At 36.2% G+C, this 12,380-nt stretch overlaps 1 protein-coding gene across 1 annotated transcript in view; it reads right to left on the bottom strand.

Moving 5' to 3' along the window:
* Positions 1-12,380, bottom strand: part of CFAP54 (cilia and flagella associated protein 54) — a 215,331-nt gene that overhangs the window by 178,402 nt on the left and 24,549 nt on the right. Inside the window, exons 9-14 of the mRNA XM_081128376.1 lie at positions 9,982-10,180; positions 5,633-5,814; positions 5,383-5,545; positions 4,381-4,466; positions 2,132-2,266; positions 965-1,115 (exon numbers count right to left, since the gene is read on the bottom strand). Of these exons, the coding sequence (XP_080984502.1) occupies positions 965-1,115; positions 2,132-2,266; positions 4,381-4,466; positions 5,383-5,545; positions 5,633-5,814; positions 9,982-10,180 (916 nt within the window). The remainder of the gene's footprint in view (positions 1-964; positions 1,116-2,131; positions 2,267-4,380; positions 4,467-5,382; positions 5,546-5,632; positions 5,815-9,981; positions 10,181-12,380) is intronic.

Genomic DNA, 12,380 nt, shown 5'->3' with positions numbered 1-12,380 from the left:
TATTTGAAATTCTGCATAATAAAAGTTTTAAAAAAGAAAAAAGCGTTTAAAAGACAGGACATTTCAGAAAATATGACTTCAGGCCATTGATTGTGTTAGATAGCCAGACACCTCTAAGCAGGGGTTGTCACACTGTAACGTGTACCAGTCTCCCCTGGTAAGCTGATACAGCCCCGGAAGGCACAGGCTAGCTGAAGCGGAATAGGGCCCGCACCTCATGGTTTTCACAAATTTCCAGGCGGTACTGATACCGAACACAGTTTAAGAACCAGGCTCTAAAACGCTTCTGCAAAGCCACGCTCAACAGAGGAGAGGCAGAGCTGGGAACTGTGGTTGCCAAGAATATCAGGGTGACTAAAACATGCTCTCTTCAAGAAACATACACTCCATCAGGCCATGGAAGGGGAGGGCGCATGAAAGGGAATAAAAGGAGAGGGGACAGAAAGAGGACAGAGGAGGAAGGGATGAGCAGGCGGCGCTGAGGGACAGGAGGGACATACAGCGGAAGACAGAGTTTCGTCCGCCATCGAGTCATGTGGCACATAACTTTTTCCTAAACATCCACTTAGTTAAACCTATGTTATTTCTATCTCTGATTATAAATCATCGATGAAGCACAATATTGAAATGCCCAGTTTCCATTACCAAAGGTTATCCTCTATTCTCCCGGCCGGGCGTGGCTCAGTGGTTGAGCATCAACCTAGGATCCAGGGGATCGAGGTTCGATTCCCGGTCAGGGCGCATGCCCCGGTTGTGGGCTCGATCCCCAGCAGGGGGCGTGCAGGAGGCAGCCGATCAATGACTCATCATCGATGTTTCTCTCTCTCCCTCTCCCTTCCTCTCTCTGAAACCAATACAGTTACATTTAAAAAAGTTATCCTGTATTCCAATTTATACATATATATTCATATGTGTGTCTATATACATAAATATATAATCTCATCCTTTTTATTCGATATTTTACCTAGAGATTTTTTAAATGTTCTAGTTGGGTTTCCTAAAGCCTCCAATATTTCACTTAATCGTAACGTGACCTCTGCCACCACCACGACATCAATGTCTTCCATTTTATAGCTGTGAATTACTTCGTTTATCTGCCACAGAAGATAAATCCACTAAAAAGAGAAAATACACAGCAAAATCAAAGTATGTTGCATTGCAAAAAAAGTCACACTGTTCAAAACTTAGTACTTGCCTAAAATCACCCTCTGATAATTATATGAAAACATTATACAGGTACCCCCTCCTTATTAGTGCATCTTAATTATAAATAATATAAAGTTCAATGGTCCTAATAAGATTATGTTTAATAATCAACATGTTTATGTAAACTTACATAGAAGATTCATGTAAGCTTATGGTCTGCATATTGATAGCCATAATGGAAAATTTATCATGTTATTTTTATTTATCAGTGAAGATTATCCCCAAAATTCTCATTCCACCCCCTAAAAGGAGCTGTTATGTTCGCTATCAAAGTCTTCCAAAATAGTGAGGGGAAGCAGATGTTTCAAGTTCCATGCTAGGTGCCTTCAACACTGTCTTTGATGTCTATATCCCCAAAGCTCTGTGCAAAATAAGCCATCACACTTTGGGAGCTAAGACAAGAAAATAGTATTTATGTACCCACATCATTACTTCATCACAGTACCTAATAAAATCATACCCTTGCATCCTAACATAGCCAATCTTAGCAGGCTTCAGAATCACAGGCAACTGTGTTATTGCTAAAATATTTTCTCCTAAGTTTCTGGGTTATAATTATTCACCTGCTCAACTTTTTCCTTCCCATGAAATAGCTCTTTATTTAGTCTAAATATATTATTGCAGAAAAAAACTAAAACTCCTTACTTATTTGTATTTTCTAATATTAACCTTCTTGATAAATTTATCCAAGCTCATTTGACCTTAGACACATTATATTTATTGCTCCCTTAATAACCTGAAACACCTCCCCACTCCCCAAAACTAAATTGGGGCAGAAGTACAGGGAATACACTTAAAAGAAAAGCTGACTCAGCAATACATTTTTAAAATGATAGTTATACAGATGGATAAATAGGGACAATCTAAATATCACAATTTAAATTAGCAATAACAAAAACATGTGAAAGGGAAAAAAAATAAATACTTTGTTAGTACTGATTTTCTGGGTGAATTTTGCATAGTCATTTCTGGATATACTGAGCCGCTGAATTCCTAATTTGCATTTCTGCCATAAGAACATTATCATGTCCACCACGATTTCTTTATCAGGCTGAACATTCTGAAAATAAAAGTGGTAAAATAAATTGTTAAGAATAGTAAGATATACAGACAACATTTAATGTGTTGAAATCCTAACTCTCAATGTGATCTCATTGGGAGGTGGGGCCTCAGGAGGTAATGAGGCATGAAGGTGAAGCCCTCATGAATATAACAGTGCTGTTATAGAAGGGGCCCTCAGAGTCTCTCTCTCTTTTCACCAAGGACACAGTGAGCAGACATCTATGAACCAGGAGGTGCATCCTCACCAGACACCAAATCTGCGGGCGCCTTAATCTTGGATTTCTCAGCCTCCATAATTGTAAAAAATAAATGTTTGTTGTTTAAGCTGTCCAGTCTGGCATTTTTTGTTACAGCATCCTGAACAGACTAAGACATATACCAAATGATTTAATCCTCAAAACAACCTACAAAGTGAGTACTATCTCATCATTCCCAGATTACTATCACCCCACTTTACAGATGAGCAAGCTGACGCACAAGAAGATTAATTGTATTTCCCGAGATGAAATGAATAGAGAGTAGCAGAGCTGGGATTCAAACCCATGTAGTCTAGCTCCAGAGATCTGTCTCAATGAATGCTCTAGGCTACTTCTGTCTCTCTAAAAAGAAGTCTCAAACATTTTTAGGCACTTATGTAAGTCACATTTGAAATGTTTATATATGCCTTTTTAAAATTCCTATATAATAATAATAATTATAAATGGCGGTGAACTATTAAGAGAGAGAATGGGAGGTAGGAAAGGATATAGACCAGGGAAAAGAAGAAATTAAACAGAACGTCACAATGGGTATCAATAGATGACCCAGAATGAGTACATCTCCTGTCAAATCAGTGACTTGGCTATTTTCAAAGAAATATAAAGTTACTTATTTTATCTGAACTAGAAAGATAACGAGTTTAAGATTAAACATACAAAACTGAGCTCTTCTAGGGCAGCTCTAAGATTAATTTGTATATATAGCACCTTAGTACAGTGTTTGGGAGCATAACAGAGATCAATAAATGTTTATTGAATTGAACTGAAATGAACTAAAATGTACATGATTTTTTAAAAAACAGGTAGGTCTCAGAGGGAAGGGAAGGAAGGGAGACAGGAAGAGATTAACCAAAGAACTCATATGCACAGCTCAGGGGCACACACAATAGTGTGGTGAAGGCCTGGGGTGGGGTGAGGGCTGAGTAGAGGGAGGAAGTGGGGAAAAATAGGGGACATCTGTAATATTGTCAACAATAAAATATTAATTTTAAAAATATCCTTTTTTTTTTACTAAAAAAAAAAAAAAAAAAAAGCCGATAGGTAAAACTTCTTAACTCTCTCCAGCCTTGATTAAAATTTTTGGTTTAGCTTTCCCACTATAATCATTATATTTGCTACCAATTATCTTTCTTCCAAAAATTAAATACCTGTCTCAGATTATAACGTAATTTAATAAACCCAGAAGAAATAGAAAACACTCTAACAGAACTTCTCAAATCTCGCACTGTGTTTCACTTGCCTGAACAAAAGTTAATACAATGCTCTATAATTGTGGTTTTCAAACTTTTTATTAATAGTAAAATCAAATTTTCTAATAAAATCCCATCAGAATCTCAACTAACTAAAATAGTCATGGTGTTACTACCCAAATTTGGGCTCCCAAGGAATCTCACAGAAGGCCTGGAGATCCTGGAATTCAGTTTTAAAGTCAGTACTGTACCAGTATTACTTAAACATTCATACCCACAAAGAGGTCATTTCTAAATACTGGCCATTATGTACAAAGTGATTCCAGATAATAACCAGGCTTTGTACTTATGAACTGAAAAGCAGTATTTCATTAAGAATATAAACTCTTCATTAAAACCACTGCCTCATTTCCTTCATTATTAGAAATATAGGAAGTCTAAAAATGTCCTCCCAAAAAAGAAACGGATTAACACCCAAAATGATGACAATAATAAAAAGAGACTTAAAATTGCAAGTTGGGATAAAACTCAATTTCTTATTATAAAGATTAAATATGTAGAGAATTTAGGAAAGGTCCAATTCTTGTGATATTTTAAATCTCACTTTAAATTAGATATAATAGCCTCTCTGATACTATCAAAAATTATCCAAATAGCTATTTCACCTGGGAAAAGGTGCAGACACAGGAATACAAGGTTGTTGCTAAACTGAAAAGATCTTCTGAATATCCATAAGTCTTCATACAAGTATCTCAATTCATAAAGGAAAGTAAAACAAAAACCAATTATAAAATTTCAAATAGAAAAGGCACAGAAACATAGAAATTCTACAAAAATGACACAAATGATATGTTGGCAAATATTATGTCAATAAGACACTTCAGATGTTTCTATATGAAAACTAATCAAAGTGGGCTCTAATTCAACTAAAATGGACTATTATTATTATTATCATGAATCTACAATCTGTATGCTATGTCCAAAATGGAAGTGAAGAAGCTGGTAATATTAAAACATATGTAAAACATGACCACTAAAATAAAAACAACAAAAATATCTATTCAGAAACCACTAGAAAAAATGTATCATTACTTGGTACAAATTATTTACTACAATTGAGCAGCCATACAATGCCTTAAGAACATGATAAACCATTAAAAATGGGGTTAAATAATTCTCATTGGTCTAAAAAAATAGAGGCTGCAGATTTTCAATTATATAAACAACTTCTAAGACTTAAAAAGTACTAAAATGGAAAACTGCATGCATACTTCTCTTACCAAACTAATGGCTTTTGATTTACTGCCCTGCTAGTCTCTCACCTACCAACAAGGCAACAGCTAAGGAGAACCACCTTCTGCTACTCAAAACCCACCACCCAGAATAAAATCCATCATCTTTACAAGGCCTAGGATCCTGCAAGATCTGGCACCCACCTATTTCGCTGGCCTGGTCTCCTCCACTTTCTCAAATTCCAGAACCACCACCAGTACACTCCAGCCACACACACCTCCTTGCTATTCCTTCAACAACCAAGCACACTCTCACCTCAGGATCTTTGTATTCCCTGCTCCCATTGCTTGAACATTCTCTCACCTCACCTATACAAAGTATATTTTATCAGATAAAATTACCTTAATTTTTCAAAAATGCAAATAAATACTAACCGTGAAAAACATTTTTTTTAAGGTAAAAAGCTGACTGTCCTTCTTTGTAGATTTCCAAAGGAAAGATCAAACCTTTGTTCCTCTTTATGTTGATTAGCGGTTCCATTGCAATAAGAAGAGTTAAATCCTTCTCTGCTTTCTTTGACTCTGGATCATCCTGTGTCTAAAAGATGTATACCCCACAAGGTAATTAGCAATTCAATGTCATCTTAACAATATAAAAACCAATTAATGATTTTTCACATATTACCTGGAGAAAATCAATAAGGTGTCCAGCTGCAGATACAAATAAACACCATTCCTCGTAGGTAAAAGCTAATTTTATAAATTTCACAGCAGCATCCAGAGAAATAACATTTTTTCTTTCTATAATAAGTTTCAGAAGAGATGTTTTTGGAAAACCAAGCATTCCCTCTATACCAGTATTTGACACTAGAAAAGGAAAGAAAGAGGTTTGAAAGTCATTCATGCAAAAAAATACTTACTAAATATTAACTATCAGATACTGCCAGGCACTAGGGAGACAATGGAAAAGAAACACAACCCAGGCCTTCATAGAGCTTACACTCTAGTTGGGGGAACAAGAAATCATAATGGGCAAATTCAGGGTGCTGTGGGGACAAATTAGAAGGGCATTGAACACAAAGCTTAGGGTATGTGAGTAGTCAGGGAATGCTACTCATGGAATGTCAAATATAAAGAATTAGCAAGAGTTAACTAGTGAAATAGGAAGTTAGATATTAGAGATTGAAAAAGCAGGAAAGAAATCTAAAATAGGAATATATGTTTTATAGTCATCATTATCTACCCACAGTAAATGATACGATCAGCCATGGACAATGTACAGCTACCTAGGACAGAACAGTAAAGGACACCAACATGTAAGAGAAGAGCAGAGGGAGAAAAGGCAGCAAAGAAAAATGTTTAGAGAAAAAGGAGTAGTCAACAGCAATAAATACTGAAGTGGGGGAAAAGCACTGAAGTGGATTCATTTGGTCTGAGCTTGTCAGTTAAGCCCATCTTCTGCCTCAGCTCAGACTTTCTATAACAACCTGAATAATCTCAACTCACACATATGAGCTCACAAATAATGAAAGAAACCTGCAGGATTCCAAGATGGTGGCAGATCAAGTAGAACCTACATTGACATGCTCCCGGGACCAAACTGAAATTACAACTAAAATATAGAAAAACCATCCTGAATAATCAACTGAAGACTAGCTGGAGAGCACCCTCATAACCAAGGACATAAAGTGGAGACGTCATAGAGACTGGTAGGAAGTGCAGAGGTATGAGAGGGCTGGCTGGGAACCCACAGGCAGCAGCTGAAGTTCTGGAAGGATATCTCAGCTGTGGGGGGTTCCCACTGAGAATTCTGGTTTCTAAACCCCAAGCTGGGCTTCCCAGCCCAGAGCACCAGAACTGAGAAAGGTGCCCACATAACAACTGGCTGTGAAAGGCAGAGGGGTTTCTGTCCACCAGGGAGAGATGGCTAGTAACGCAAGTAACCTCTTAAAGGGCCAACACACAAAATTTCATGTGCAGTCACTCACCTTGGGCTCCAGCAGAGAGAGGGCAGAGTGGACTAGAGCTGTGTGAGGAAAATCTATGGGTGCTGGCTCTGGGGATAGAGTTTGGATGGCAGCGATCTGGATTCCTGTGCTGAACCAGTCCTCTATACTGCAGAGACATATTTCTCAGGCAGATCTTTACCATCCAGGCAGCTTTTGCCTCAGATGGAAGCAATTGCTCCACCCTGTTGGAAAACCTCTTGCCCCCGCCTGTGGAGTTTGTACCTTACTGTGATCTACATCCTGAGGCTCATTAAGAGACAGAATAACAATCAGCCTGGAGGCAGAGGTGGATCTCTGGGTGTTTTGATTCTTTGCCTGACCTGCTTCTGGACCTGGGGCTTGGAAAAGCAGACCTTGGTGTGCATCTTGGTCCTTTCCAAATGCTCCCAGCCTCAGCAAAGGGAGCCACAAGCTGTGGATTGCTGATAGCTCCAAACATGGTACTCAAGGCCAATCACAAACAGCATCTGGCATTGGCCTGCACCAGAGACTGTCCAGAAAGATGGGAGTCCTAGCAGATCTACCTAATACATAGAAACAAACCCAAACAGGCAGCCAAAAAGGGGAGATTAAAAAAAAAAAAAAAAAGCGTCTTACATGAGAAGAAAAAAAAAAAAGCCTCAAATGAAAGAACAAGAGAATTCTCCAGAAGAAGAGCCAAATGAAATGGAGATAAGCAATCTATCAGATATAGAGTTCAGAATACTGATTGTAAGGATGCTCAACAGCATAAGGAAAGATATGGAAACTATGAAGGAATTAAGAATGACACAGCAAAAATAAAGAATACATTGGAAGGGATAAACAGCAGATTAGTGGAAGCTAAGTATCGGATCAATAAGTTAGAAGACAGGATGGAAAAAAGCACTCAATCAGAGACCAAAAAGAAAAAACAATTAAAAAATAGGATAGTTTAAGGAAGCTGTGGGACAACATAAAATGTAACAATATTTGCATCACAGGAATTCCAGAAGGTGAAGAAAGTGAGCAAGAGCTAGAGAACATGTTTGAAGAAATAATAGCAGAAAACTTCCCTAAGCTGGTGAAGGAAAAAGTCACACAAGTTTAGGAGGCAGCCAACAACAAGGAATATGTAATCTTTTTAAGTACATACAGTCTATTTACCAATACTGACCACAAGTTAGGCCATAAAGCACATCTCAACAAATTTCAATGGTTTCAAATAATATAGAACATGCTTCTCAGACCACTGAGTAATTAAGCTAGAAATCAATAATAAATAAAAAAATTAGAAAGTCTCCATTTGTTGTGACTCATGACCCATATATCACAGAAGAAATCACAAGGGGAATCATAAAATATTCTTAACAAAATGGTAGTAAAGATATGATATATCCAAACTTTAGGTACATAACTACAGCTGCATTTAGAGAGAAATGTCTTACTATGCAAATATTTAATAAGGATAAATCCTGAAAATCAATGACCTAAGCTTCCAAGTCAATAAAAAATTTTAAATCAGCAAAATAAAGCCAAGAAAGTAAAATAAAGAACAGAAATCAATAATATGTAAAACAAACATACAACAGAGAGGATAAACAAAGTCAAATATTGTTCTTTGAAAAGACTAATGAAATTGGTAGAGACTCCTGCTACAACTGATGAGAGAAAGGCAAAATGACCACTATTAAGAATGTAACAAAGATATTATAAAGATCATAATTAGATATTACAATTTTAATTAAAATTTGAAAATATTAGATAAAATCAAAATTTTTCAAGGAAAGTACAATATACCAAACTGATATAAGATTTTTTAAATGAAAAGAAAGCCTAAATAATCACTTTATATCTATGGAAGAAATTTAATCCATAGTTAAAAATCTTTCCACAATGAAAATTCCAGGTCTAAATGGCTTAACCAGTAAAGTCAATCAAACATTTAGAAAGAAGTAACACCAATCTGACACCAACTCTTTCAAATAATAGAGAAAAGGGTTAATAGAGAAAAGGGTATACATCTCAGTTCATTTTATGAAGCCAACATGACCTTGATAGCAAAATCTAAAAAGGACCTCATAAGAAAGGAAAATCTCTCTCATGAACAGAGAAGCAGAAATATTAAACATTAGCAAAAAAAAAAAAAAAAAGCAAGCAATATATCAAAAGGATTATCCTCACCTCAACATTACGTTTATCCTAAAAATATAGGGTGGTTAAAAGTTAGATAAGCAATCAATGTAATTCACCACATTAACAGATATAAAAGAGAAAAGCCATCTAATCAATTCAGTAAATCTCATTAGGTCTATACAAAAGCTGTTGATAAAAAGTCAACAACTATTCAGGGTTAAAAACAAACAAAACTCTTAGCAAACCAAAAATAAAAGCAAACTCCTTCGTCTGCAAAAGGGTATCTTTAAAAAATCCTTTAGCAAATATCAAAATTAATGGTAAATGTTGAAAGTTTTCCCTTAGAGATCATAAATGAGACAGGATATCTGCTATTACCACTTTTTTTTTAAATCTTCACCCGAGGATATGTTTTACTCATTTTAAAGAGAGAGGAAGGGGGAGAGAGAGAGAGAGAAACATCAGTGTATGAGAAAAACATCGATCAGTTGCCTGCCGTATGTGCCTCCACTGGGGATGGAACCCGCAACCTGGGTACGTGCCCTGACTGGGAATTGAACTGGCAACCTTTTGGTGCACGAGACGATGCTCCAACCGAGTCACACGGGCCAGGGCAACTGCTATTACCACTTTCATTCCCTGTTTTATTGAAGAGCCTATCCAGTGCAATAAGTCAAGAAATATAAGAAAAAATAAATAAAAATTTAAGAATTAGAAAGAAGGAAATATAACTGTCTTTATTGACAGTGATTGTATATATTAAAAAATCTAAAAAAAAATCCACTAATAAATTATTCAAACTACCAGTTGAGTTTAGCAAGTTTGCTGAATTCAAGATCAGTAAAAATTGGATATGAGCTTATGTGTGTACTACACACTAAAAGCTTCTCTTACTCTTGTTCTACAACAAAATATTATCTTAACAACTTACTTATTAAAAGTTCTCTTCCCGCTATAAACAGTTCTGAGACAACATCACGAATTTCTACTTCTTCTGTAACAATCGGTCCAGTTTGCAGTGTTCGCCTATTTGAATCAGAAAGAGCTTCCAAGACAGCCAGAAACCGGGATGCAGTGCTATCAAACATCTCATCCAATAGCCGTTCTGTGGTGGTACGTGGCCACGGCAACTATAATTTAAAAATATATATACAATCCATTTTTTAAAAGTTCTATGTCTGATATTATTAGGCAAAGTAAAGTAAGACATGCTTAATTAATGCTAAAAGAGAGAGTGGTTGGCCTATCAATGAGATGGCTGCTTTTATGATTTTCATTTTTTGAGGTGTTACTCCAGACTCCATTAAGGTTTATGTCATGTTGCCATTACATCAAAGACTTTGCTATTTCTTTATATTTTTGCGTTTCCAAGGCAGCATAAAAAGGCTATTTATTACTATCTTTTTATTAGGGCAGCATCAATCTCCACATGCTTTGTGATACCTTAATTCAGCCCTTAGGAACTGATCCTTAAACTTTGGTTGCCTAAGAATCTCTCAGGAGTGCTTTAACTTTTTATAAAAATATTTGTGTTGATTTTTAGAGAGAAAGGAAGGGAGAGGGAGAGAGAAACATTGATGTGAGAGCTGCCTCCTGCATGCCCCCTACTAGGGATCAAGCTCACAACCCAGGCACATGCCCTGACCAGGAACTGAATCAGCATCCTTTTGGTGCAAGGGACAATGCCCAGCCAACTGAACCACACCAGCCAGGGCTCTCAGGAGTGCTTTTAGATTCACACACCGCATCAGTGGGCCTGCATGGGACATTCTTAATAAGCGCTGCAGGAAATTCTGATGCAGGGTCCTCAAAACCAAATTTGAAACAATGTTTCATAGCATAAATAACTGGTCTTATGTGAGTTAACTCTAAAGAAGAGTGGACCAGCTGCATACTAATAAGTTAGTGACTGTTAGAGCTCTGTGTGAATTCCCAGCCACTCCACTTTGTATCAGGCCAGAATGATTCCACCTCCTGCAGATGGTTTGCCTCCATGCTCCATTCTCTCCGACAAATTACCTGTGCTCTGTATTTAGATTACCAGGAAATAAGAAAGGCAACTCTAGTTGGCTTTCCTAGAATCCATGTCCTATTAGAACACACCAGTCATATTCCCCGTTATTCCTCTGCTACTTTCCTCTTCTTGGGGCAAAGTAAGACAGAAAAACAAAAGCAGGAACAAAACCCAAATAGGTTACAGTGAACTTATTTTTTTAAATATCTTAGGAAAACGAGCAAAAAGAAGAACAGACTATTTATCAGAGCAATAGATGAATACCAAGTAAATGATTTTAAAATATAAGTATTTCATAGATCTATAAAAAAGATTTCGAGTCAAAGCAATACGAAATGGACTGTCAAGCATGACAAGAAAAGTATTAATGTCTATAAAAACAATTAACTTATTCAAATATATTTTAAAAATTAAAATCTCTAGTAGATAATTCATCAAAAAAAGAAAACAAAGAGTAAACACAAATAGAAGGGTAAGTTGAATCTGAAAAATAAAGTTAAAACAAGCCATTTTATTAAAACTGAATTATAAAAAAAAATGATAATATCAAAATGATAATAGCTTGTGGCAAAATCAGTACATGCAGGTTTTCACCCTAAAGAACTCCTTTTTGGAAATTAATTTTGCAATATATATCAAGAGAAATAAAAGTGCATCCTTTGATTCAAGTCATACACCTTGAATTTTATCCACAGAAAACAAAAAATATATATATATAATTGAAGATGTTGATTACATCAATATTTCTTAATAGCAAAGTAGTGGAAACAACTAAAATAATAAAATACAAATATTAGGCAAATTCTGGCACATATACTGCATAGGGTATATTAGATCATCTTTAAAAATGTCAGGACAGAGGAGAAGCTGAATGACACAACCCATACAGTCTGTTCCACTTCTAAATACTATGATTTCCACAACATTTGCTCCATAAGACGCATTGTTAACTCCCCCACACAGCACACCTAGCCCAGTCAAGCTCAGTTTCTCACTGTACCCCTATGAACTTTGCTTATTCCTGCTTCCAAGTTATGATCATGTTCTGATCCTTTAACTATTTCCCCTCTTTTCCTGTCTGGTCAAATTCTGCTCATTATTCCAAAGCCATTCAAAAAAACAGAACTACGACTTAGTCTTTTCTATATTCCACCACACTTGACAAAACAGTAAGTGTTCGATATATGGCTATAGAATTAATGAATGAAAAATAAATAACAGCAACAGCTAATATTTACTGAGGACCTACTATGTGCCAGGAACATTCTAACATGTAACTCATTTAATCACTACCATTATTTTCTCCATAATACTTA

The sequence above is a fragment of the Miniopterus schreibersii genome, assembly GCF_964146895.1.
Source record: "Miniopterus schreibersii genome assembly, chromosome: 2".
Lineage (NCBI taxonomy): Eukaryota > Metazoa > Chordata > Mammalia > Chiroptera > Miniopteridae > Miniopterus > Miniopterus schreibersii.
Note: the sequence above shows the minus strand (reverse complement) of the source record. Positions and strands in the feature narration are given on the sequence as shown.